This window comes from Musca domestica, unplaced genomic scaffold (assembly GCF_030504385.1).
Source record: "Musca domestica strain aabys unplaced genomic scaffold, Musca_domestica.polishedcontigs.V.1.1 11, whole genome shotgun sequence".
In the NCBI taxonomy this organism is placed as follows: domain Eukaryota; kingdom Metazoa; phylum Arthropoda; class Insecta; order Diptera; family Muscidae; genus Musca; species Musca domestica.
This window is the reverse complement of record NW_026712133.1, coordinates 7636067-7663924: the sequence shown is the minus strand read 5'-3', so window position 1 is coordinate 7663924 and position 27858 is coordinate 7636067. Positions and strand designations below refer to the sequence as shown.

At 33.8% G+C, this 27858-nt stretch overlaps 1 protein-coding gene across 3 annotated transcripts in view; it reads right to left on the bottom strand.

The window, feature by feature from the left end:
- Nucleotides 1-27858, bottom strand: part of LOC101896658 (conserved oligomeric Golgi complex subunit 4) — a 166499-nt gene that overhangs the window by 65030 nt on the left and 73611 nt on the right. For all 3 annotated transcript variants that reach the window (XM_059130441.1, XM_059130444.1, XM_059130431.1), the window contains exon 2: nucleotides 20666-21700. In XM_059130441.1, coding sequence (XP_058986424.1) covers nucleotides 20666-21700 — 1035 coding nt within the window. The remainder of the gene's footprint in view (nucleotides 1-20665; nucleotides 21701-27858) is intronic.

Here is a 27858-nt window from a genome sequence, read left to right as displayed (position 1 = left end):
GACATGGGCAAAAAACGCCCATATATCCTTATGGAAGGAAGAGGGCGTAGGGAAAACCATCAAAATCCTGTGGGGTGACCCAAATGAGATAAAAACGAACAATCTTTCATTGCTAGGCAAGAAGGAGATCAGTGAGGTGACAGGCATCCTTACGGGGCACCGGGGCCTACAAGCTCAGTTGTTGCACAGATAACAGCATATGCAGGGCGTGCAGGGAAGACGACGAAACTTTGGAACATTTTCTCTGTATATGCCCAGCGTTTGCTAATATCAGAGCCCAATTCTTAGGGAGCGACACTATACCAGACCTTAGTCGGATCATGGTAAATGATATAAAACAGCTAAAGAATTTCATAAAGGCAACAGAATTTCAAATATAACAGACTGTTAACTGCACGTCTTCCTCGGTAAAACCCCTCTGACTAGAGCGCACAACAGGCATATACTGGCTTAAGTGCATGCCCAAAAGGGCTTGAGGCGAAATTATTTTTCCCCTCTTTTTCAACTTAACCTAACCTAACTCAGAACTTATTCGATTGACACGGAAATTATTAACATACTTACTGATACTTATAATGGAAAATAATCCCTCTATTATTGTCTCCTTACCAAAAGAAGAAAGAAAATAATGTGATCGAAGCCAAGCTTCCAACTTCACATGCTCTAGCAACAACAGGTGAGAACTTGATTAGAACTTAGAAACTTATGACCGTCAAAGGGAGTAGTTACAAAATATTAAGCAATTTTCGAACTAAAGATACCCATAGTTAATCAACACTTTTCTAAGCTATTTGAAATAGTTCCTATTCCAACAATAAAAAAATAAAAAAATTGATGATTTTAGCGGCATTATTTACCGGAATTGTTTCAAACTTGGTATTTGAAGTTCGTAATGAATACTACAGCCTTTGACAGAAAAGTGTCTGTGCAGGTCCACGTCTTTGTATAGCCCCATGGTACCTTCCTATATTCGATATTTGATGATTTTAGCTACATTATTCACAGATTTTTTTTTTCAAGTTTCGCATGAGTAATTAACAAGTATATAAATCGGTTTGTTATAGTGTTAACAACAAGTGCATGTCACTCTCCCATATGGAAGAGGGAAATGTAAGTGTAAGGGCAAAACGTATACCTTAAGTTGACGTCGACAGAATTCAGCTCAACCGAGCCAAAACGCCACGAAAGCTGGTATCTTACAGTTAAACCCCAAAGCCGTTCTAAATCGGAATCGCCGAGAGTTTCTCACGACAACAATTTGCCAGGTGAGACTACTCCTAACGAAACAAGAGAAATGTCATATAAACAAAATAATGTAAACACGCCCAAAATAAATTCTATAAAGGTGCTATCACACGATGCGATTGCATATCAAGAAACTATCGCTTCAAGTAAGCATACGTCTCTTGAAAAAACAACAAGGAAAACAAAGTTCCTCCAGGCATGTACCGATATGCCTTAGTAACGAAGCGAAAGGCTAGTTCTAGAACCCAACCAAGGAACCAAACGCTAAAACCCAAAAGTCTACAGAGGCTGATGAAATAATACAACCGGTTAGATCCCAAAAAGCTACCCCACTATATCTTCCGAAGAAACTACAAACAATCTCGTGAACAAACTCTCAAAAATTTTGGATTTCACGTGGTATCTATTAAGAGAGGAAATCTCCAAAAGACGAAATACAAACTTATACTGAGTCGCGTTATACGCACCTAGTTCGTGCTCTGGATTCTGAAAAGAAAAATTATTACACCTATCAGCTCAAGAGCTCAAAAGGCCTAGACGTTGTAATTAAAGGGCTTCATAGTTCTACACCCATAGAGGACATAAAAGATGCTCTCGCAGCAGATGGATTCGAAACTAAGTCTATCATCAACATTTTCAATAAAGATAAAGTTCCGCAATCTATGTTTAAAGTAGAAGTAACATACGAATCTTCGCAACTAAAGAAGAAGGGACAAATTCACCCAATTTATAGCCTTAATCGCGGCGTAAAAAAATAAGAATATCAAAAAGAAAAGGCCAACCTCAATGTACAAACTGCCAAGAGTACGGGCATACCAAAACGTTTTGCAAATTGCTATCGGTATGTGTTACTTGTGGTGACCTCCACAAATCATCGGAATGCCCACATCCCAAAACTGACCCAAGCGTCAAAAAGTGCAGCAATTGCGGTGGAAATCATACTGCAAACTACAGAGAATGTCCTGTATATATCCACTTAACAAAATCTAGCTTAACCACAAACTACGGTACGGGAAAATTCACAAGGCTCCAAACTACGGTACGGGAAATTCACAATTTAATATCAAAACAGCTGATTTCCCTGAGCTAAACAAGATGAATGAAACCACCGCTCCTAATTACAATCTCCCTTCACAAAATATGCAATACCTATATTCTGATACTTTGAGAAATGACTCACCCAACTATAAAAATTCAAATATAGAATCATCTATCGAAAAACTAATCGTCACCACGAATTCTTTCATGAAAAGCATGATGCAAGAAATTGTGAGAAATCAATCTATGATAATGCAAATAGTTTTAAAACAAAAATATATAAAATTCGAATCTTTTTTTGGAACGCAAACGGCTTAAGCCAACATAAACACGAGGTCGAAAACTTTATTCACTCACTCAAAATACACATTTTACTGGTATCTGAAACTCAACATTTTACTGGTATCTGAAACAACTTCTAGAAACTGTTTTATAGTAAACGGTTACAATACATATGACACTAGACACCCTACTGGAAGAGCTTGCGGTGGCACCGCGGTGATAATTTCTAATAAAATTCAGCATTACCCTATGTCAGAATATAAGTTTGACTACCTACAAGCTGCAACAGTTGTACTATCTTCAACGAATACAGCTATATCTGCAATATATTGTCCTCCAAGACATAGTATAAGCAAAGACGAATTCACACACTTCTTCTAATCTCTTGGTAACAGATTCATTGCAGCTGGAGATTATAATGCCAAACACACCTTCTGGGGATCTAGACTTATTACACCCAGAGGTAGACAGCTTTTAAACTCCATTTCGTCCGCTAAATTGGACGTGTTATCTACTGGCCAGACTACTTACTGGCTTTCAGACCCTCAAAAACGTCCTGACTTAATTGACTTTGCGGTAACAAAGAATATTAAGGGGGAACAAATGTCAGTGGTACCCTCATTTGACTTGTCGTCACACCATTCCCCAACTATAATAACATTAAATGATGTTTAACTCGCAACTGCCCCGTATTATCTGCCAAATAAATATACAAACTGGATGAAGTACAAAAATATTTCAGTACACATGTGAATCCTAACACTTCCCTAAAGTCCGGAGAAGAAATTGACAATGCAGTTAAAATATTTACTTTGATAGTCAGCACCGCTGTCAATGTTGCCACTCCCACTAAATTTTCTAAACCAGAAACTAATTCCTACAATCCATCGACCATTCGAAAACTCGTGTCTGATAAAAGGAAGAACAGAATGGCAGAAGCACCACTCACCTAGATTTCGGGAAAAACTAAAAGAATGTAAAATACTCTTAAAACAAGCACTCAGATTAAACGAAGAGCGAAAAAAAAAATCCTAAATAACGTGGATCCCACAGAGAGAACTGAATACAGTTTATGGAAAACCACTAAAAACTTGAATAGACCTATCGACCACGAATCTCCAATTCGCCTAGAAAATGGGACTTGGACATGAACTACGGAAGAAAAATTAAACGCATTTGTCAAACACCTTCAATTTGTATTTACCCCAAATCCCGGACCATCGACAGTTCTTCAACCTCTAATTGACGACATTGTTCCGAATCCAATACGATTTTCTCTAAAAGAAATCGAAAGTTTTATAGCCTCGACGAAACTAAAAAAAAATCCCCGGGTAAAGATAGAATTACTCCAAACATGCTCAAGAAATTACCAACACTGGCCGTTAAACTATTGGTATTTATATTTTTTTTTTTTTTTTTGGATTTTGGTTGATTGTTGGATAGGTACCCGTAGTACCTATGTACCAAGGCTGGTTATTTTGGTTATGTGAGTATTACAAAATGAGTAATCATGTTGGTTCACTTTGTGAATATATTGATTGATGATTTGAGAAGAGTGATGACGTATTGGTTTGTTTACAATTCTAAATGTGCTGAGTGGATAAAGTTGCAAAGTTCGTTGATAATATTTTTGGTGAGGTTTTTCAGAAGATCAGGTAAGTTGTTGTAATTGTTGAAAAAATTGAATTCACTTCTCAGGTGGTCATATTTCTTGCATATAAATATTGAATGATTTTCCGTTTCAGGAACACTGCAAACTGGACAGAGATTTGTGTCTGCTGCTTTTATTTGGTGAAGGTATACTTTTGAGTATGTGTGACCAGCAAGTAAGCGATTAATTAGTTTTATTTCTCCAGGTTCTAAGTGCCAATCAGAATGCCAGTACCTTTTGGGAGGCGATGGAAAAAATTGCGCAAAGTAAGTGCCTTTTGAAATTGATAGTAATCTGTATTTGTTAACCCATTCATTCCATAGGGCATCGTAAATTGTCGAACAGGCGTCTTTGATAGCTAGACTGGATGGAATAACACATCCAACATCAGCGGCTTGCTTAGCAAAGTAATCAGCACGCTCATTTGAGGAGATTCCAACGTGTGATGGGACCCACACCAGGGTAAGATGATTTAAGTTTGAGGAGTTAACTTTTTTGTTGATTATGTTGACTAAGTAATTGTGTGATGTGTTGTTCTTTAGTAGCAAACAGGCATTTTTACTGTCGGTGAAGATTACTGCTTTTTGTATGCCGTCTTCAATCATGAGGTCAACGGCTTTGTTAATGGCGTTAAGCTCACCCATCAGGGAGGAACATTTAGAGTTTATTTTGAAAAGAAAGTTTTCATTCGATGAAATGTTGCAAACTCCGCAGCCAGTTTTGTTGCCAATGACCGAGGCATCGGTTGCCCAAACTGATGTTCCATTTGATTTGAATTGGCTGAGATGTTGAAGATATATGCTATTGAAGAACTCTTTAGCTTGTGATTGTTTTGGGGCATTAAACATGTTCATAACAAATGAAACTTTCTCCCCTGGGGATTCGGACGGACATATCATAGTATTGTCAAACACGTTTTTGAATTTGTTGTATATCATACCAAGACTAGATTTATTCGATGGGTTTGACGTGAATTTTTGATATGTTTCCTGTTGAAATATTTTGAATTTTAGAAGCTCTTTGGCGGCAAGGTATTGCGAGCGAAATTCTGGAGGCAGAACAATTGCCAAGGCGTATATTACATGAATAGGTGTTGAAGGCGTTAATCCTAGGCTTTTCCTTAAAATTTGGTTTTGACATGTTTTCAGTTTTTTATTGACATGATTAGGCATGTGTGCCATAGATGAAATAGAGTATTCCAATTTAGAGAAGAGGAGTGATTTTGCCAGATTTATTGATATTTTGGGATGAATTCCACCTTTGAGAGAATTTATCATTTTTAGAGCATTTAAAGTTGTGTTGCAAGACTTGATTACTTCATCGTAATGATTTTTAATAGTCAGACTATTTTTGATGTGTCTTCCTAAAAATTTTATCTTTTCCACTGCGTTTATTAAAGTCCCTTGAAGTATAATTTTTGGTATTTTTCTAGCACCCTTAGCAATATACATTACCGCTGTTTTATCGATGTTGACTGAAAGATTTAACTTGTTAAGAATACCACAAAATTCATCCATTTTTATCTGAAGGTTATCATTGGCGATATTAAAATCTTTATGTGTTGACAGAATTATAAAGTCATCTGCAAACTGAAATGTTTTCGTATGTTGATTGTTTATGCCATGTAAACCGAGTGTGTATATATTAAAGAGTGTGGGACTTAGACAGCTGCCTTGAGGGAGACCATTGTAAATTTCCAGACTTTCTTTGCCCATGACTAGAGTCCTTTGTTTTAGAAAATTTATGATCCACATAGAAATTTCTTTAGGACAGGAGAGCTCATTTAAAATTCGGAAAAGTAATTCTATTTTGACACACTCATACGCCTTGTTGATGTCTAATGATACAATGATGACTTTATCACCTTGCTCTTTTTGACAGTTAATTGTATGTAACAAATCGTTTATGCACATAGAGGCAGATAGGTTTTTTCTATATGCATATGTGTTTTGTGGATAAATTCTGTTTTGGTCTAGAAAATCCTGAAGTCTTTCCTTCACCATCAGGTTAATAATTTTGGCGAAAACCGATATCAATGCAATTGGCCTGTAGTTTGTAAAGATTTCCAAGTCTTTACCTCTTTTTGGGATAGGAACAATTTTGATTTTCCTCCATTCCATCATAAAATTGCACTTTTTCCACGCATCGTTCATGGCTTTTAGCAAATTTTTTTTGGCCATTTCTGACAAATGGTTGATCATTTCATATGTTACCCCGTCTGTGCCTGCTGCAGATGGTTTCTTCTTTTTGTTTAGAACATTGTTAAATTCATCATAGGAAAAAGAGTCCGGTGTATTGGAACTGGTAAGCGGGAGCAGTATAGGGGAATTATTTGGGACTTGGTCCCTTAGATGTATTAAGAATTGTTTATCATTATCGGAGGACCATTTGGTTTGATAGATTGTTGTTGAAGAGTTTTTGCATCCTCTAACAAATTTAAAGAGTGATTTTGAATTTGGTTCCCTGTTGAGATCATGAATTCTCGTTTTGAATGCTTTGTTTTTGGCAAATTTAACAGCATTTTGGAAGGCTTTTTTAGCGTTAATGAGATTTGAGGCGTTGATGTTATTGTTGAACATGTCATACGTCTTTTGTGCTGCAACTTGAAGTCTGTGTGTTTTTTCCACAATGGGATCCCACCACACTTTGGGTGATTTATTGGGATTTATGATGTACGTAGATTTCTTAATTTCATCATTGAAAGTTGCGTGTATTTCATCAAATGAGTCGGTAAAAGTGGTGTTATTGAGCGATTTTAACAGTTTCTTTTTAGCTAGAAACTTTTGATTTTTGACCTTACTGTTGCCAATACTTATGACTATGGGGTAATGGTGGCTACCCCCAATAGTGTACGGTTGTACTTTCCAAGTGGTATCTAAAGCCGTGTTTGTAAAGGACAGGTCCAGCACAGAACCAGTGTTATCATTGAGACGTTTTTTAAAAGTAAAATGTCCATTATTGAGATGATAGAAGTTAGATGGATCAAAGAAACTTTTTACGATGTTACCTCGATATGAGTCAAAAGAATCGCCATAAAATGTGTGTCTTGCATTAAAATCGCCGCAAATTAGTACATCGGATCGTGATTCAAGAAATGATAGCAGTTTTTCAAGTTCATGTTTTATTTCGCTGGCTTTAATGGAATGAGGGAAATATACAGACGCTATTGTCAAATTGTTTGAGATATTTGTTGTTTGGCAGATAATTATATCCAATGGTGTTTGAAATTTTATTTTTTTGAACTTGATGTTCTTTTTAAAAAGGATGGCAACTCCACCGTAGTTGTCTGTTCTCTTTTTTGACACTATATTATAATTATATATATTTGTGTTGTTTTGAGATTCATCTATGTTGAAAATTTCACTTAAGACACAGATATCTATATTGAATTTATTTAAGTAAAATTCAAGGTAATGCTTGTTCTTATTAAGGCTCTGTATATTATATTGTAAGATATTCATGAATGCTTTTTATAGTTTTAGTTTTGTAAGGAAGAGCTTGATATTGGGATTTCACTGTTTTCATGATCATTGTTTATCTTTTTTATATTTTTTTCAGTACGAGATAAGACTGTTTTTCTGAAGGTTTCTAGGATGTCTAAACCTTCCGCGCAGTTTAAGGAGGTGAGTAGTTGAGACATTTGGTTTGTAAATGCTGACATAGCTTTTTCCAGCTCAGACACTTTAGAGAAGGATGGCTGTTCATACACTGGAACTGAAGGCGTAATAGTAATGGGACTAGCAACCGGATGATTAGATTTGATCCGAGGAGCAGCTACTTTACTGTATTTAATTTTAGTGATTCTTTTGTTTATTTCATCATTAAAATTTATTTTTGATTGATTAGCAGCTTTTTTTAATGGAGGAAAATCTGAATTATACTTCTTATCTGCCAAAATTGCGTAAAAGTTTTGGGTTTCGGGATACTTTTGTATAACTTCTTTCCTACTCAAATTAGAAAGAGTCATAATTGATTTAATACTCCTTTCGGTTTTCCATCTTGGACATATTTTGTCATCCATAGCGTTGTGATCAACACTATTGCATAAAATGCATTTGGTTGAGTCACATACTTCTTTGCATTTAATCGTAGAAAGGCATTCCTTACATTTTTGCTCCTTGCATTGATTTGGGCAAATAATTAACTTGCCACAGTCAAGGCAACGTTTGGTAGACTTGCAACGCACAGCAATATGACCAAGACGACCACAATTTTTGCACAGACGTACGGGGGGAACATATAGATCGGGTATGACTCTAGTACCACACATAAAAATGTACTGAGGAACACCATCGCATATGATTCCTACTTTTATGGTTTCAGTTTCTTCGATTGAATCATTTTCGTTTTTTCTGGTAAAACGGTAGACCGATATCACATCTATATCATTATTCTCTTCAATAGAATTTTTAATGGTTATACCATCAATTGACTTAGGAACATTTTTGATTACGTAAAATTTTTGGATAAATCTCTCAGGAATTTCGGCTTTCAGGCCAACTTCTTGCAGTCTTTTGTTTTGTGCAAATGAATTTGCCAAATTGCAGTTGTTGAAGGTAAGACGGAAAGTATTGTAGCCAACGTTTTTGCAAACATATGTAGTTGGCATATTAATTTTTTGCAAAAGGACATATAAATGTAGTTCACAGTTTTTCCTCCTGGAACTTATAGGAGTCTCTGACGTGACCATAACGTAAAAAGGCCCTGGGTGGTGTTGTGGGTAAAAAGTGTTTGCCTTCATGGCATTATAGTTTGATTCAAACTTTTGGGAAGATTCCGACTCATTGGATGAAGCCTGAGACATATTTGTACTAATAGGTTCACCATCATTGTTTATAAATTTTTTGTTTAAATTTGCAATTATATTTGCACGGCGTTTGTTGGGGTCCCAAAGTGGTTTTGGTTGGGGTGGCGGATCCCCATCCGCATCCATTTTTGAAGCACTATATTTAAATGGCTTTTAAATTAGTTTTCAATGAGAAAAAAAAAATGATTTTAAAATGTCGTATATTCAGCAAAACAAAAGTGTGTTTGTGTTCGTTTTGTTGATATGTTTTTGTGTATATGTTGTTTTTGCAACGCAAAGCGAAACGAAAGTAAAAGCGCAGTCTAGCATCAACAGTTGTTGAGTAGCGACTGGGTATTTATATTTAACAGCATTCTTCGAGTAGGGTACTTCCCTACTATTTGTCAAATCGTACATTTGTACATTGTTAAATCGAAAGACGTACTTTCAGATTCAAAAAAAATATTGGCTGGCGTCCCACAGCGTAGTATCTTAGGCCCAATTCTGTATGTGTTATTTACTGCCGATATGCCCACAACCAATGAAACTATCACCTCAACGTTTGCTGATGATACTGCTTTCATTAGCATACACAAAGATCCTATGATAGCGTCGGAAAAAATACAGAACCATGTAGATCTTCTCGAAAATTGGCAGACAAAATAGAGAATATCGGTAAATGCAAGCAAGTGCATACACGTTACTTTTGCTCTAAGACGTAAACTTTGCCCCACAATGAAAATCTTTAATGCTCAAGTTCCACAGAAAGATACCGTAAAATATCTCGGAATGCACCTGGACCGAAGACTTATATGTAAACAACACATCGATGCAAAAATCACGCAAATTAAACTAAAAAGGCCAATCTTGAGTGGTTAATTGGTAAATTAATTAAATTAGAATACAAAGTCCTATTATATAAGGCTGTAATAAAGCCAATTTGGCATACAGCTATGCGGCACGTAACTCTAACGCATGGTACAATGAAGAGAAGGTAGGTCAACTTTGAAAAAATTGCAAGTATAGAGGTCTACCTGTTTGGCTTGTAATGTCAGAATTAGTATCAAAACAACAAAAAATCAAACAACTTGTTGCATTTATTTTGAATAAATAATTGAAAACCGCGATAATTGAATGAAAGGTCAACACTTCTTTTCAAAATCACTTGCTATATATCTCAAAGGGATTATTTCGCTACAAAAACTCTAGATTTTGTCGATGCATACGTTGAAATAAACATTTTGAAAACAACCCAATTTGAATGTTTTCTGAACAATTTTTTTGTTATTGCAAAGAAAACACATACATAAACAAATAAAGATGACATATTAAGCCAAGAAAATAAAAAAAAAAAATTAAAATCATATGGTAGTTCTGCCCTACCTTGATATCATTGTACCATGCTCTAACGTAAGTAAGCTACAAGGAAGACAATCGAATATCCTTCGATCTATTACGGGTACATAAGGAACGCAAACATCCACAAGGACCCAAATAGCTTGGCCCGCCAACTCCTATTATTCGGAGGACACGATAGACTGCATAGACGTGACACTCTTTCTATCACCTAGTTTATGTTTGTCTTACTCTATCATTATCGGTAAGACTATTACTGCAGTCCGCGGGATGATTAGTGAAGAAATCTATAAGACTATTACTGTAGTCCGCGGGATGATTAGATGTAACTGTATCTAAACAAAGCAACATTATATCCGTAAGACTATTCCTGTAATCCGCGACTCACTTAGATATAACTGTATCTAAATTAATCTGAATTATCTACCCAATTAATTCACGGATATAACTGTATCCATAAGCCCACAAAAAAATACACTTCTACATCTTAAAAAAAATAATAATAATAAAATGAATAATAATTAATAATTAAAGCATGAAAAAATATAGGCTGATTGTATTGACAACCTCCCTATAAAATATATTAGTATGTAAGATATGAAACCTTATTTTTATTTTCATTAAAATATATGAAAGATTCAATAAATTAAAAAAAAAGTATTGCATTTCAATATTGTAATTGCTTATGCCAAAAGTTGCCTATGCATGTCCACTTCGTCGTATAGACCCTAATATAACAGCTACATTCGGTATTTTTAAGATTTTAACGGAATTTTTAATGGATTATATTTTTTTACCAAATTCGGCCGAACTTACAGCTTTTATACCCTCCACCATTCTATGAAGGGTATATTAAATTTGTCATTCCGTTTGTAATTTCTCGAAATAATCACAATAGACCCTACCAAGTATATATTCTGGATCAGCGTAAAATTCTAAGACGATCTATTGATGTCCGTCTGTCTGTCTTTTCGTCCGCCTGTCTGTTGTAATCACGTTATCTTTCGAACGAATTGAGATAGAAGGCTAAAATTTTGCACACATGCATAGTTTACCAGTAGGCAGGTTACGTTCGTAAATGGGCCATGTCGGTCCACCTTTTCTTATAGCCCCCATGCAGCGGAAACTCCCGATATTCGGTATTTTCATGATTTTAGCGACATTATTTACCGTAATTATTTTAAATTTCGTACTTGAAGTTCGTAATGGGTACTACAGTCTATGACAAAAATTTGTGTAGGCATCCACGTCTTCGCATAGTCCCCATATAACGGTACCTCGCGATAGTCGGTATTTTGATGATTTCAGCAACATTATTCACCAGAATCGTTTCAAATTTCGTATTTGAAGTGCGTAATGGGTACTACAGCTTATGACAAAAATTTTTGAATGCAGGTCCAAGACTTCGTATAGCAACCATATAACGGTAACTCCCGATATTTGGTATATTGATGATTTCAGCATCATTATTCACCGGAATCGTTCCAAATTTCGTACTAGAAGATCCTAATGGGTACTACAACCTATGGCAAACAATTTGTTATGCAGGTCCACGTCTTCGTATAGCCCCCATATAACGGTACCTCCCGATATTCGGTATTTTCATGATTTTAGCGACATTATTTACCGGAATTACTTAAATTTCGTACTTTATGTTCATAATGGGTACTACAGCCTATGACAAAAATGTTTATATGCAGGTCCACGTCTTCGTATAGCCCCAATTATCGGTACCTCCCTATAGCCGGTATTTTGACGATTTCAGCAACATTATTCACCGGAATCGGTTCAAATTTCATATTTGAAGTTCGTAATGGGCACTACAGCCTATGAGAAAAAATTTCGGCTTTCATTTAAGTGGTAGTTTTCGTTTTTTTCTTTCTTTTTTCTCTGAAATTTTTTAAGATCCTTCGAAATGGTAGAGGGTATTAAAAGTTAGACTTTTTACTTGTTTTATTTTTTTTTACTAAGAATTCATAGCAATTGTAAAAGAGGTAGCGTTGGTTTCGCTCCTCATTATGTAAATGCCAGTTTCCATTGATTAGGTCGTTCTCGAATGTTATTTCAACTGGCCGTGTACGATCTCTCTCATCCAAAGCGCTTGGTGCTGACGGGAAATGTACAGTGATTCATACAAGCCGATATCACTTTTGTCGTCAGTAGCAAAGACGCTTGAGGCATTACTCCACCCATAATAAGAAGGTATTTCGCAGTAGGTAATTATCAACACGGTTTCCGGAAATTGCGTAGCACAACAACTGCTTTACACGCCATTTCCACACATGTCAGCAGAGGATTCGATAGAGAGATACAGAGGTATAAGAGAGAGCCTCTAGATCAACAGGCCTATCAAACAGCATTGAATGATATTCACCCCTTCTTGAGGTTGGACTTAGAAGCAGAACCCGATTGAGATGAGCTTCGTCAGAGTGTTTTAGAGTTCAAAGTTCCAAAAAAAATACAATTTCACTTGCACAATCAAGAGCGGTTTCAAACAAAAACAAATATTTTTTCTTTTTCCGAAGAAGCTAAATACGGAATTAAAAAGCCCATAAGTGATGTTAGTTACTGCTCCTATGACTTAACGACGGCTGAAAAGGATATACATTAAAACCCGCATAAAAATAAGTCAATAAAATGTAAATTAAAAAATGTTTGTGATGTGCATATTTTATTAAACTTATCATGGGATATGATATTAAACTTGACTTACAATCCGTATTGTACATTTTGTATTCTGATTGAAAGAATGTAGAAAATCAAATTAGGGCACAATATGAATGTTTTTTTCGAACGTTCCCACGCCTACCGACCGAGGGGGCGACCTCCCTTTACGGAGGGATCGCGTACACATCATGATCCGCATCATAATGGGAATTCAGTAGGAAATTGAAAACCAGCTACAGAATCTAATTCATCAGCTAGTTTGTCAAATAATAAAACATGTATGTTAATTGTTTAAAAATAAAATTATTCTAGATTTAATAACTTCTAAACTCATACAAAAATCTACATTACAATACAAAGAATTAAAGTCAACACACATTTTATTAAGAGGTTCGCCCATTGAATAATTCGTGCGGTGAAAATCAGTATATAATAATTGGTAGTATCTACTAGATTTAAAAGGAACATTAATTCTAATAGATGAGATTAGGAAATCTGAAGGTATATAACCATTTAATATTTTTAGTACAAACATGGAGTTCAACATAATACGTCTGCTTTTAAGTGTAGGCAATCTAATTAATTTTAGCCTGCTAGCATAAGAAGGCAAAACAAAATCACTATTCCAATGTAAACCTCGTAAGGCAAATAGCAGAAATTGTTTTTGCACGGATTCTATTTTATCTGAATATATTGCATATTGAGGATCCCATACAACAGAACCATATTCCAATATAGGACTAACAAGAGACGTAAATAATTGTTTTGTTATATATGGATCAGAAAATTCTTTGGCCCACCGTTTAACAAAACCTAAAACACCATTTGCTTTATTTACCATTGTTATTACATGGCTATTAAAATTTAATTTTGGATCCATCAAGAGGCCTAGATCGACAAATGAATCTACAGTTGATAATGAATGACCGTCAATATTATATTGTAATATCAGAGAAGAAGATCTGGAGAAGCACATATGCTTACATTTGCTTAAATTTAACTCCATACAATTTAACTTGCACCATTTAAAAAGGCTATCTAAATCGTTTTGAAGTAAACTGGCTCGTTTATCACAATTATGGGAAATGAATAATTTAACATCATCTGCGTACATTAACAATTTCGAGTAATTTATGGAATTAGGTAAATCGTTGATAAATAAAAGAAAGAGGACCGGTCCAAGGTGACTTCCTTGCGGAACACCCGATGGAACGTTAATCGTTTTGGATAGATACCCTTCAAACAAAACTAGTTGTGATCTATCTTTTAAGTAAGATGATATCCATTTGACTAAGTTTGTGTTGAAACCCATATAATTTAATTTATATATTAGGAGTTCATGGTTAATCCTATCAAAAGCTTTACTAAAATCAGTATAAATTGTATCAGTTTGTTTACGCTGAACAAATCCTTTTATTACTGTTGACGTAAATTGTATAAGATTTGTTGTAGTTGAAAGACCACTACGAAAACCATGCTGATATGGACTCAATATAGATTGAATTTTCTGTGAAATTACTGCAGTAATTAATTTTTTATTTTTAGGTATGGCACTTAATTTTGCAATTCCTCTATAATTTGACACATTAGTAAGACTACCAGACTTATGTAAAGGTATAATATAAGATTTTTTCCAGAAAGTAGGAAAGTGACCAAATTTCTGTGAATAATTAAACAATATAGTTAACGGAAGTGCTAATGTTTCTGAACAATATTTAAGAATTATATTGGGTATGCCATCCGGTCCTGGACATTTAATCGATTTTAAACTACGCAGACTATTGTACACATCCTGACGTTGTACAAAAGGCATACAAATTTGATCAGCCTGTGACAACTTATAAGGATACGAATCTTTAAGTTGGCAAGATGTACTGGAATAGGTTGTGGCAAAAAAATCTGCGAAACATTCAGCAATATCTGTGCCTGTGACAAATTCTTTATTGTTATATTTCAATACTGAGGGCTTTGAGGAAACTTTCCGTTTTAGATTAACAAAATCATGAAAAGATTTAGGATTGGATTTAAAATTATTTTTAATCTTGTCTAGGTAAAGATTATACAATCTACGAGACTCTAAAGTATATTTAGATCTAGCAACAGAGTAATTAGTGTAGTCTATTGTTAAGCTTGATTTTTTATATTTACGAAAAAGCTTATTTTTAGAGTTTTTTAAACTTGATAACTCAGAGGTTATCCATGGATATTTATTTGAATTTTTAACTCTAGTGGTTGGAACACATTCCAGTTTAAATCTATTTAAAATATCATAAAATTTATCAATTACATATTCTAAATCTTTATGGCTGTTACACAGGCACACAGAAGTGTAAGTCTGACTTTTATCCCAAATAGTGTCCTTTCCTTTATTGTAACTAAAATGGCGATCTACCATTCCAGCACCTAAGAATCTGGGTTTGTAGTCAATTAATTTGTAAGAAACGACTAAGATATTCAATGAACTAAAATTGGCTATACAGCTATATACTGAAAGCCCTAAATGTCAAATTTAGGCTCATTTAGTCAAGGACCTATATATACTATTTAAACTAGGACCGATGCATGCTATTTCTGATATCAATAATATTTGCGCTATAAAAAAAATGTGGACGCTCAATATTTTTCCACTGGAGCTAGAACCCATTATCAACAATTCGGAACCTTAAAAACCGCATAAAAAACATGACAATAAAAATGTGATTATTTTTGAATTTTTGTCATTTTTTATATCAATTCAATTTGACTTACTATATTAAAATGTATATTTAAAATTAATTCTCATTGAAAGAGTGTAGAAAATCAAATTAGTGGACAATATCAAGGTATTTGTGACTTTGCTCCCACTTCTGTCAGAATGTGGACATACTATTTTTGTATGGCAAACATCCGCAGAATCTGAAACCAAAATGTTAAATTACGGTTGGAAATTGTGACCAAAAAACTGAAGTAACAAATAATAGGTGGTGCTGCTATGAGGGAACCATATAAAACAAAAATGAATGACAAAATAATATAACCTATTTTATGGTAGTGGGTAAAAAAGAGGAATTAAGTTTGTCTGTCCTTAAATCTTTATGACATCAACCATAAGATGGACTTTCGTCTAGGCAGATTTCCCCTCTCAAAGTGGACAATCTTCAAATGTCTTTACTTCCCTATCCTTCATGCGTTCGTTATTGTCTTGTCTAAGCCTTTCTTTTAATAATCTTCCGTATTTTATCCAATTAGTTTTAGTTTTTATTACTTATTGTGGTTGGCAGCGCTATGTTAAACACAATAAATCTGTGGTCAGAGAACAAGTACACTAGGGACCGACTTGCGTCGTTTTAGCAGAAAATCCGAGCGCAATGAAAAGTATTAACAAAAAATATCTCCAGGCACACTGCCGTTCTAATGCTGAATGACCCCAACCTTGTTTAGAGATTGGTTAGAAACTTGCCCTTGCCCAGATTGGACATTGAGAAGTTTAAGTTTCGTATTTATTCATTAGTTTCGTTCATACAATCATGTGATAGAATATATTTCCTCAATCTTTAGCATCGACCATATTTGAGCAAATGTGGCTGCGATGACATAACTGTAGGGAAAAACTTATATTAATTTGTCCTGTATGTCTTGTGGAAACATAGATTGGATGTTGCGTCTTGGCATATAATTTGTTCTAGTAACGGCTCCATTAATAATTCGCAAGAGTTCCTGCGTTTTCATGAAAATTTTGGAGTTTATCTTGTATCTGTATTTTCTGTATTTCCAGACTGAACGAATCCAATTTGGGTCCCTTCAAGTTTAGTACAGATTTTTTTCTCTATCTGAAATGCGGTAAGATCCTTCATACCGGCAGATTCATTCATCATGTTATTTTCATCCTTTAATCTATTCAATACTTCTTCATAGCGTTGGAAGTGGCTGTTGTGGATTAATTTGAAATGTCCCTAGATATCCCAGCCAGAGTAGTCCCGAATTGTTAAATATCTTAAATACAACATATCCTTGTACAGCCACACAAAGGCACAACATAATTTTAATTTATGAGACAAAAACATTGAGCCAAAAGATTAACGAATAATTGTTCTATTGAAATTTGGAACAGAATTTAAAGCCACTAGAATAAGTTAATATTCAATTTATTTTTTTCTTTACTTTGGACAGTTTTATCATTACAATATTTTAATTACTGAATATTTTACGTTTTTGACTGTAACAAAGTTGTAAACGTATGAAATGTATTTAACGTCTGGAAATGTTGTGTTATAATCATAATTTTTGCTCAATTTCCCAAGATTTTGCTGTTAGATAGATTCAGTAAGTTTTTACTTTGTTTAAAAATACTTTTTTTCAAAATAATACTGTTAGTACCAACAACCTATGATACTATATAAGATTAAGTTATATAATATGATCATATATAGACTATTATTAGACTTTTATAAAATCAAGGTTTTGAGATTTTGAAGTTATTAAATAAAAGAGTTATATTTAATTAGATGAACCAAAAATAGACAAAATACTTAGCATGCCATCTACAAAAAGTCTCGTATATTGCTTGATTTTTGTTTTATTGCATTTGTGGATATTAATAAATTGAATTGACAGATGTCAAGCAAGAATTGCGTACAAAACAAACAAGTTTGAGCGCGAGATAAAACTATTTTTCAACAATTGGAAAAATAATATAAGTTTTTTAAAAATGTTAAAAAGTCCAACAAGTGCACATCAGCCAGAGGGGTTTGGTCAGAGTTCTGGTGCAACCGGATAAAGAAAAATAAGTGAACGAGGAAAAACCACTGCCCAGTGCAAAAGGTGCAAGCAATTAATTTGCAACACGGCTATTAACAGGATGAAGTCACTTCGAAAAGTACTCAATATTAATAAACTATAAGATTATTTATAAATGTGTTTTTTTGATTTCCAGGAAAAAATGCAATATTGAACAGATTGACGAAGGCAACGAAAGTGATTTACTTGAATCCCAACAAAATGTAAGCATGCACTCTTTTTCAATTTAAATGTACTAAAAGGTAATGAAAAGTAATGTTATACACACAGACTTCAAATACTCGCACTACCATTAAAGATTTCTTTCATAAAATCAACTAGGAAGATAAAGACCAACTCGACATTCGTACTGCCAGGTTTTTTCGTACCTGTCGTTGCGTAATCAATTTTTCAAAGATTTTTGCAAAACAATGAAACCATCATACAAACCAATAAGCAGAAAAATGATAATTGAATCACTATTGGATGTTGTACATAAGGAGCAGATCGATTTGAATGCCAAATTTTTGAAAGAAGGTACATATTCCGTGCTTCCCATTGACGGATGGAAAAATTCAACATCAAACACAACAAATGTAGCAGCATTATTGCACATCTATGACCACAGAATTTTTTGGAATCTTATGACTTTTCATACATGGGGGGAAACTTCAGAAAATCTCTCTGAAATTGTGAAGAAAGCTGCAAGTTTAGCCAAAGATCGATACAAAGTTCAAGTTTTCGCTGTAGTAAGAGATAATGCTGCCAATATGGTATCCATGGGCCGGAATGTTAGACTGATTCATACAACGTGTAATGCCCACTTTGGCAATTTGCTATCCAAAGATATAATCAAGATTTTTGGTATTCGTCTCGAGTTTAATTACCTTTGTGCGACTGGGAATAGTCAGAAGTATTCGGTATGTTAGAGGAGGAAGTTACTGAAAACTCCTCAATACTTGCAGTAGTACATAAAATCCTTAATGAATTTAAAAAAGTAAATCTTGAAAGAAAGTTGTCATTGCTTGGAGGTACCAAAGCGACGTAACCATGTTCAACAAGATGGTGCAGTGAACGTATTGCACTTTTTTGGTTGATAAATAAAATTTCCAAAATGAAGCACATTCGTGCAGAAACTAAAACTCATGGAAAACCTTTAGTCAAATCCCATGTAAGTGAGCTGCTCTATAAGGAGGATTTTATTAGATCCGTTATACTTATAAAAAACTATCAAAAGTCTGAATATTCTATATCGAATCCAACAGAAGAATGGATAAAATTGCTAACGGCAGCAACACCAGAATTATATGAAGTGGCTACAGAAAGATGTAGAATGAGTAATGTCTTTAATAAATATAACCTCGCAGGAAATGTTTTGCATCCGCTATCTAAGGGTGAAAGGCTGGAGCCAGAGCAAAAGCAAAAAGTTGAAGACTTTTTACTAGAAAATCTTGATGAAGATGGTTTGCAGTCATATTCAAAATACAAAAATGCAGGATTTTTTGCCTTACTTTTGGAAAAAACGTCTAAATTTAGGCTATTCTCGGAATTAGCAAATCATTAGTGATATTTGCAAAAAAAAAACTAATGAATTATTTAAGTTTTTGAAATTAAAGAATAACGCGTTTTCGTTTCGTTTCTATTTTTGTCGAAAACCTAGCTTTATACGGTAGGTTTACGAAGTGAAATTAACAATTAACATACGTCGGGAACGTATGTCAGATACGTCATAATTTCTGACGGGCTATCTCTGCCATAGACGTTATATTAACATTGTCATTCCGTTTGTAACTCTTCAAAATACTCATTTCGGACCCAACAAAGCGCATATATTCTTGATCAGCATAAAATTCGAAGTCGATTTAGCGATGTCCCTCTTTCGATGTCCCGCTATCTTTCGACCGAATATTGTCAGTAGGCAGTTTAAGTTCGAAATCGGTACTACAGCCAATGACAAAAAATTACTTATGCAGGTTCTCTGGGGGCTGTAGCCTATATAATGGTATTCGTTTCATTAATTTCCGCGAATTTTTTTATAAGGCCGAAGTAATGTTCTTTTTTAATTATTTTTTATAAATATTTATTTTTTTATTTTTTCTCTTTATTTTTTGTGGGTAATATTTTATAGTTTTGAGCCATTGTTTGGTGTTTCTTTTTTAAAAAGTTAAGTTATAGCCTACTCATGGTATAAGTAGGTGGAGTTGAACCACTTCGAAAACCACCTGTCAAACCACCCAGTTAACTGGAATTGATCCATACAAATATTGAACAATTTGCGCCCGAAGCATCTGGGCTAGATATCTATGCACGAGCCATCTTACGTCTTAACCATAAACGCTTCCTTTAAAACATTTTTAATTTCCTTTTCCAGTTTCCTTTTTATCTAAAGGTTTTTCTTTGCTTTCAAATTATTTTTTAAAAAAGGAACAATTCACCTCCATTGGTGAAATTATTCAATTTTTTATACCTTTTTGATTAAGGCAATGCATTTTCCCTTTCTTTTATCTTTAATCATTTTGAGGTCACTAAATTTACTCCAAAGTATTGTATCCTTTTAATATTTTAAACAGCATTTAATCACTAAAGCCACTCAAAGTTTTTTTCATTAAATTTACTCCAAAAATTTTAATCGCTTTTTACAAGTTAAAATTCTCAATTACAATTCACTCAAAAAATAAAACCTCCAAACTATGACGGCAAGGAAACTAAAGGATTTTAAAGTTTAAGCTTAATTATAAACATATTTTGAAAATTATTACGTTGTATTCGTTTAATAAAGTTATATGTCTTCGACATTACACAACTTTTGGAAAGTTGAAACCCTAAAAAAGTCCTAACGGGCATCTCTGTCTACAATAGTTACTATTGCAAACAGTAGTACTCACCGCAACACGCCTTTTCATAAATCGAAAGTATAACTCAACTCTAGAGTGCATTATTGTAATTTCAACAATTGTGGCATCTATGTCCTTTGGACTTAGCTTCTCAATTGCTCCTCCAGAATTCATACGATAGTGGCCAAGATTTGAAGTCGCCGAACATGAATTGGAATTACGGGAAAAAATCTCATTAACCAGTTTTTTCCTCCGATCGATTTGACGATTTTTTACAAACTCGTTTATTAAGTTTTTTACATCGACGTCGCATTGCCGCTGTAAAATCGTTAACATATCCAATAAGTATCCATGACCATAGTATGCTTCAACGATTGGTTGGTTGACTTCAATAACACGTGCTGAGTTTTCAAGCAAAGATGTCATTGCATCAGCGTAAGCTAAATGAACTCTTTTATCTGCTTTCGCGATATCCATTGCATTACGAAGTTCCTTTTGATTTTTCGCAGCCAATTTAGTGCAAATGTACTTCGAGAATTTTTCAATCCCTTCCATGTGATGACCCAATAATGGAAATATTTTAAAAAATCTTTCAACAGATGCCAAATCATCTTTTTTCACGGCTTCCTCAAATCGGCGAACAGTTATTTCTCGCATTTCAATTGCTCCCGATTCTAAGATTCGTACGGATTCTGTAATAGAACTTTCTGATCCTTGAACATCATCTGCCGTTCGCTTCAATAGTTGTAAATCCATAGCCAAAAAACGATTGATGTGGCCAGCAGCAACTTCGTAATCTTCTTCGACTATTGCTGTTGTGACGCCTTGTCCACATAACTGCAAATCTATTAAGTCATGTACACGTTGCTGACTGTCAGAAGCACGACTACGAGCTAAGTCTAACCGCCGCACTTTTGCGCTTACTGACGTGACTAAGTTAGCAGTATGAGCTATTTGGCAGTCAAGCTTTTTGGTATCATTTATAATGCGGTTCATCCTGGCAATACCTTTGTTAATTCCCGCCATATACGCTTCAATTTTACATTGCTTTGCCAGAAGATCATTAAGGTTGTGATTGAGATTTTCCTAAATAAAATGTATAAATATAAAAATATGAAATTTATTATTCAAGAACATTATTTTCGACGAAATAACATGTTTATGAAAGAGACATCACAAATCAAATAATTTGAAAATAAAAGTGTTTTACTGTTGCCTGATGTCCATGTAGTAATATTTTCTGGTAGCAATAACTTCTGATACACTTGCTGTCATCAATCTTTGAAAAAATGTTTTTAAGTCTCACATATATATCAGTAATTAGTATTTTATGATGGACGCTAAGTCTTAAAATAGAGCCTCGTGTCATTATTATTTAGTTATTATTTGAAAAAACTTCAATTTTGTAATCTTACAAATAACAAGGTAATGTCATCATTAGGACTACGAAGTAAGAATTGAGCATTTTTGCTCGAGCGGAAAACAAGTACTCTCCTGTATTAATATTTGTATACCCTGCACCATAGTATAGAGGGTATATTCAGTTTGTCATTCCGTTTGTAAAGCCTTCATAAAATTCTATGTCAATTTAGCGATGTCCATCCGTCGCACAGAGGGGTGAAATCGCACAGAGGGGGGATTAATTAAAAAATAAAATTCGTCTCTTGGAATAGATGTTTTTAAACTATATGGAACACTAAAATCTACATCAGTATCGAAAATTGTATACCTTGTTTAGTTTTCTAATTACACAGTGGCAAAGTTAAGAAATATTTCCGTTTTTCGCAAGAAGAAGGAAAAAATTATCCTTGGTCTTTTGAAGTTTTTTTCTCATCAAAAGTGATCATATTAAAATTGAAACATCGAATACAGGTTGTTATCAGTGTTTTTGAATGAAAAAGTTTTAAAAGTAAAGATGTCAAAATATTTTAAAAATTATTTTAATTCTTTATTAAATAAGTCTCTCTTGCGTTTTTATCCTGTTATTAACTGGAATTCTAAACTATATATAAAAATATTCCAGTCTCTTTAAAAAATAATTGGTGAGGTTACTTGCCTCACTCTCAATGGTGACTGATGATCCAATTGAAGGCAATGAGAGAGATTTAAGGAAGGATGATTTTTTAAATGTCAGTCACATATTTTTTTTTTTAAATATATTAATAAGGTTTTAGTCTATTTCAGATAGGAAGGCTTAATTGCCGGTCAATTTTGTATACCTATTTTTTATAATTATTCTTTTTTCATAAAAATATGTAGTATTTTTGTCTTCAGATTTTAGAAGGTTTTACAAAGGATAAATTATTTTTTCTGGCTTTACACAAATTTTGAATTTATATAGGCAATTTTTTTTTCATCCATCCATTGGGAAACAAAATACCAAATAATAAGTTTGTAAAAAACTCTGACTGAAACCCTCAAAATACCGAATATTAGGAAGAATATTTTGCAGGGAGAAATTTTCAAAATACCTAAAATTTGGAATTGCCGTTATATATGGTTAATACAGATAGTGGATTTATCTTCACAAAATTTAGCAGGAAGTGATTTGCCCGCTCAGAACTCTAAATGTCAAGATACTCATGATTGGGTTTGAAATTGTGGCCGAAACCTTCAAAATACCAAAATCAGGAAGTAACGCTATATGTGGGCCTTACCGAAACGTGAACCGTTACGTCCCATTTTTAATGCCAAATATACTACAGGTAATATTAATGTCTGAGCAAAATTTCAGAGCGATAGAATGCTTCCCGGATTAATCTCCGTTTTTGGGAATCTCTCCCCACTGTACGTCGGTGGACATCACTGTAGCTTCCGAATGGAATGAAGTGGGTGGACAAAAATTTTATTCAAATGTATGTAGGTCCACGTTTGTAGGTGCACGTTTTGCTATAGCATCCACATAACTGTACCGTCAGATTAATGTGTTTTGATATAAATGGTACATTGAGTTCCCAGTATGTAGTAAACGTTCTTGCAGAGGACTGTATCGATTTTCGGTGTTTTGCCGACATAAGTCACATTTTTAAACGAAATTATTTCAAATGTTGACATCGCCCATTCCGGCATATAATTAGCAATACAAATAAACGTTGCCCTATATCCTTCATATTATTATACCACTCAATATTCCGCATTTTAATAATTTTAGTGAAATTTATTTTATTTTGGATATTTTTTCTTAAAATTCGTTTCAAATAGGGGAAGGTATTAAAAGTAAGTTGCTTTTTTACTTGTTATTCCCAAACTTTTTATAACCTCCACACCATGAGGTCAAGAAAACATTTGAAAATCAATGCATCGGGACTCAATCTTTGAATGAATTTCATAACCTTCAAATGCAAGAAAATCGGTAGGTGAATGCAATTAAAGCCTTAAAAACACTATGTACTGCCATTGCCACAGGAGGTAGCAGTTACATAGAATAGCGAATATTAATCAAATTCAATCGAAAATCTGATTAAAATCTATAAAATAGCGAATATCCGAAGCTACCGTGTTATGGAGGTTAAAGATAAACGTGGACCCATGTTGACTATGTTATTCCACATGAGTTAGAGGCTATTACAAACTATAAATACAAATTTTTAAAAAATTCGATTGAAAATTATGGCTAATATCATCAGAATATAGGATGTCGGGATGTTCCTCTATATTGTGCCTACAGGAAAACAAAGACATTTTTAAACAATGTTATGCTCCCACAAGTTGTAAATACGAATGTTAACAAAAATGTGGTTAAAACCTCAATATATGAAATATCGGGAGGTATCTTTACATGACGGCTATATTAAACTATTCAGTAAGGACCCGAAGCATCAACTACTGACGATTTGGTTGGAAATTATGATCACCACTTATAAAATTACGAATATTGTTCGTTATATGTAGGCTATACCTAAACGATGTAGATGTAACGCATTTTCTATACCAAACACTTTTGGAGCCTGTGACAATTTTTTTTCGTTTTGCGACCTCCATTTTTTATATACTAGCTGACCCGGTCTGCGTTGTACTCTTCACCTAGGAAACGAGGGTATATTAAATTTGTCCTTTTCGTTTGTAACACCTCTAAAGGTTCGTCGTCGACCCTTAACAGTTTATATAATTATGATTATAATTATAATCGCCTTTATACGTCGATTTAAAGATGTCTTCTGTCTGTCTATATGTCTGTCCGTTTGCCTGTCTGCTGAAATCACGATGCAGTCTACATTTTTCGATATAGAACTTTGAAATTTGGCACAACAGTTTGTATTGTTTCTAGGATGGTTGGTATTGAAAATTATTGAAATGAAATATCGGTTTTCTATAGTACACCCCGAAATTCAGTATTTTGTAACACATTTTCCTATAGCGCCTATATTAGTCATTTTAGCTACATTTTCTTGACTATTTTTTTTTTTTTTTTGTATTTAGTATTCACAGTTTATTATGGGGCTAACCTTCTGTGGCATATAATTGTCTATATAGGTCCAGATTTTTCCATAGCTCTCATATAAACGTGCCGCCTATACCTTATATTCGCAGTTCTACGGTTTCAAATTCACTATACAAACCAATCGCAAACTCCTACAGATTATACGGCGAATCGTTTACAACACTTATATTACTATCTTTCATTAAAAACTTCGAAATCAAATACAATAATGTTTTATAAATTAGTCAAACGAAAAATCACCAGATGACTTCATAGTGGCTTCAATATCCTTCGAAGAACACATACAAAACGGGGTAAATAAAACTAAGTCAGTTCTACTAGTATCATTTAAAATGATCGTCGATGCAACAACTAAGTCGCAGATTTACGAACGGCTACAAAATACATACCAACAGGATGCCAGAAAGCAATAAAACCGTTAACCCTCAATTATTCAAGTGTACAACCGTAAAGAAAATCTTTCAACAATCCATGGTTGTATACTTTTCAAAAATCATCTTTGCCTAATCCATTAACTAACTAGTTCAAAAAAGATAAATATAATCTTCTTGTCATCGACTCATATTCAAAATAAAAAATAAGAATATCAAGAACAACCACGACACTCTAATCTACGTCGAATATAGAAAAATTCTAGTACGAGCTAATACTGGACTCTTTTGAAGATCAAAACAGTCAATAACAATTAAATCTACCATTGGACTACTTGATGAATTCGAAATCGCTATACCAACACAACAAGAACACTGCAACTTATAAATTAGTAGCTGTGAGCGCTCATCATTCGATAAATCCTTATACCTTTAATAGTATCATTGCCTTTTATTCAACAAACGATGAAAGCACAATAAAAATTACTGTCAAAAAATTTAAAAAATGTTTACCCAAAAAGATTGAGAAAAATATCGTAGATGTATTGTTCATAAAATTGAATTATCTCAGAATGATGCAGTATCTTTTCAGCCTTTTTCATGTTTCAACAACATCTAAGTTGCATTTATGGCAATGAATTTTCATTATGAACAGATATAACTCTAAAACTTAAGAATACGATGAAAATACTTGTTTATTTTAACAACAACAACAATATTTGGGGAAATATATCAAATGCAGCTCAGAAATACCTTTGCTAAATTTTATCGAGATCGGTTCAAATTTGGATATAGCTCCCATATATAACTTTGTCCGATTTAACTTTTATTGTGCACCAAATGTCTAATTTTTGCCCAAATAGGATGGAATTTGGCACACACGACCGAATTGAGTCTAGAAGCTAGTATGCCAAATTTGGTGAAGATCGGTTCAGATATAGCTATAGCTCCCATCTATATTGTTCATCCGATTTGTTGTATTTGTTACCCACAGCCATTATATGCACTATGTAACAACGATATTCAGGAAGATATGTCAAATACAGCTCAGAAATATCTTTGCCAAATTTTATTGAGATCGGTTCAGATTTGGATATAGCTCCCATATATATCTTTGTATGATTTCAAAGTAATTTGCCCCAAATGGGCAATAAAAGTCCGAATTTAAAAGATACAAGTGCTTCGGCACATTTAGTCCTTTGAACTTTAAATGATAATTATAATAGTGGCGCGTATGATTGAATTCTCCCATAAAAACTTTTAATTGTTATGTGGAGCTCTACTAAATAAGCAAAGTGGTGTGGGGTATCATAACATCGGTCCCGCTCGTCTTTAGGACTTTCTTTACTGTTTTCTCTTATCTCTTATTTTTTCTATAAACATATTAAAGTCGTAAAAATTGTTTAAAAATTAAGACTATTGCTTTCCTTAACAAATGTTACCATGAAGATGACTGTCGAAATATTGGAAAAAAGCAAACAATGGTAAGTGATAAAGATTAAAAATAGCGATAAGTATGGCAATTACTCAATAAAAAATACCGAAATTTAATGCCACCACTGTTTATAAATAGACTAGGTACGGTTTTTGTTATAACAGACAACACCAATTTACATGGTTCTGTTGATTTCGTTTAGGTAAACGAATGGATAACAAGTGGATGGAGATGAAAATATTTATAAGTGCGGTTGTAGCTTTAGAAGAACTTTCAAAAGAAATTACGTTTATTTAAATTCTTTAGTTCCTTTTCTTTTGAGCTTACATTTTAGTCACTTTGGCAAAAAATGTTTTAGTTTTAGAATATCCGAAACTTGGTATACACATAGTGTCAACACATAAGAAGATGGTGAACGAAATGGACGGGATCCTCCAACTTTGAAACAAGTGAACGGAATTATAGAACTAGAAAAGTCGAAAAAAAATAATAAAAATAAGTTTTTTTTTAATATAAAAAATCAGGCTTATTTATAGACTACTAGCTGAACCCGGTGCGCTTCGCTACCCCTTTTGATTTTATATGCATTCAAAATTTTATTTACGAATATATGTTGGATAAAGAAAAACAAATTTAAAAATTAAAAAAAATATATTGCACTAATTTAATGCGTTAATAAACAAAATCATTACAAAAGCAGTAACATGACATGCATACACGAAGGGTTTGTCCTTTGAATTTATTTATTTCATAGCAAATACCAAGCGTGCAGGAAACTGCAATTTTTTAAGTAGAGTGGTTTTTCTATTGCAATTAGTGAATTCGAGATAGCAACATACTTCGCCGTAATAAGCGTATTTCAAATAAATTGTTGTGTTGTTTTTTAGTGTTAGCTAAGGCGTTGTGGGTCAATGGTTCTTATTAAAATCATATCCCAATCTGATCCGATTTAAATATAATTTAAAAAAAATTACTTTTACACCAAACTCCGCCACAC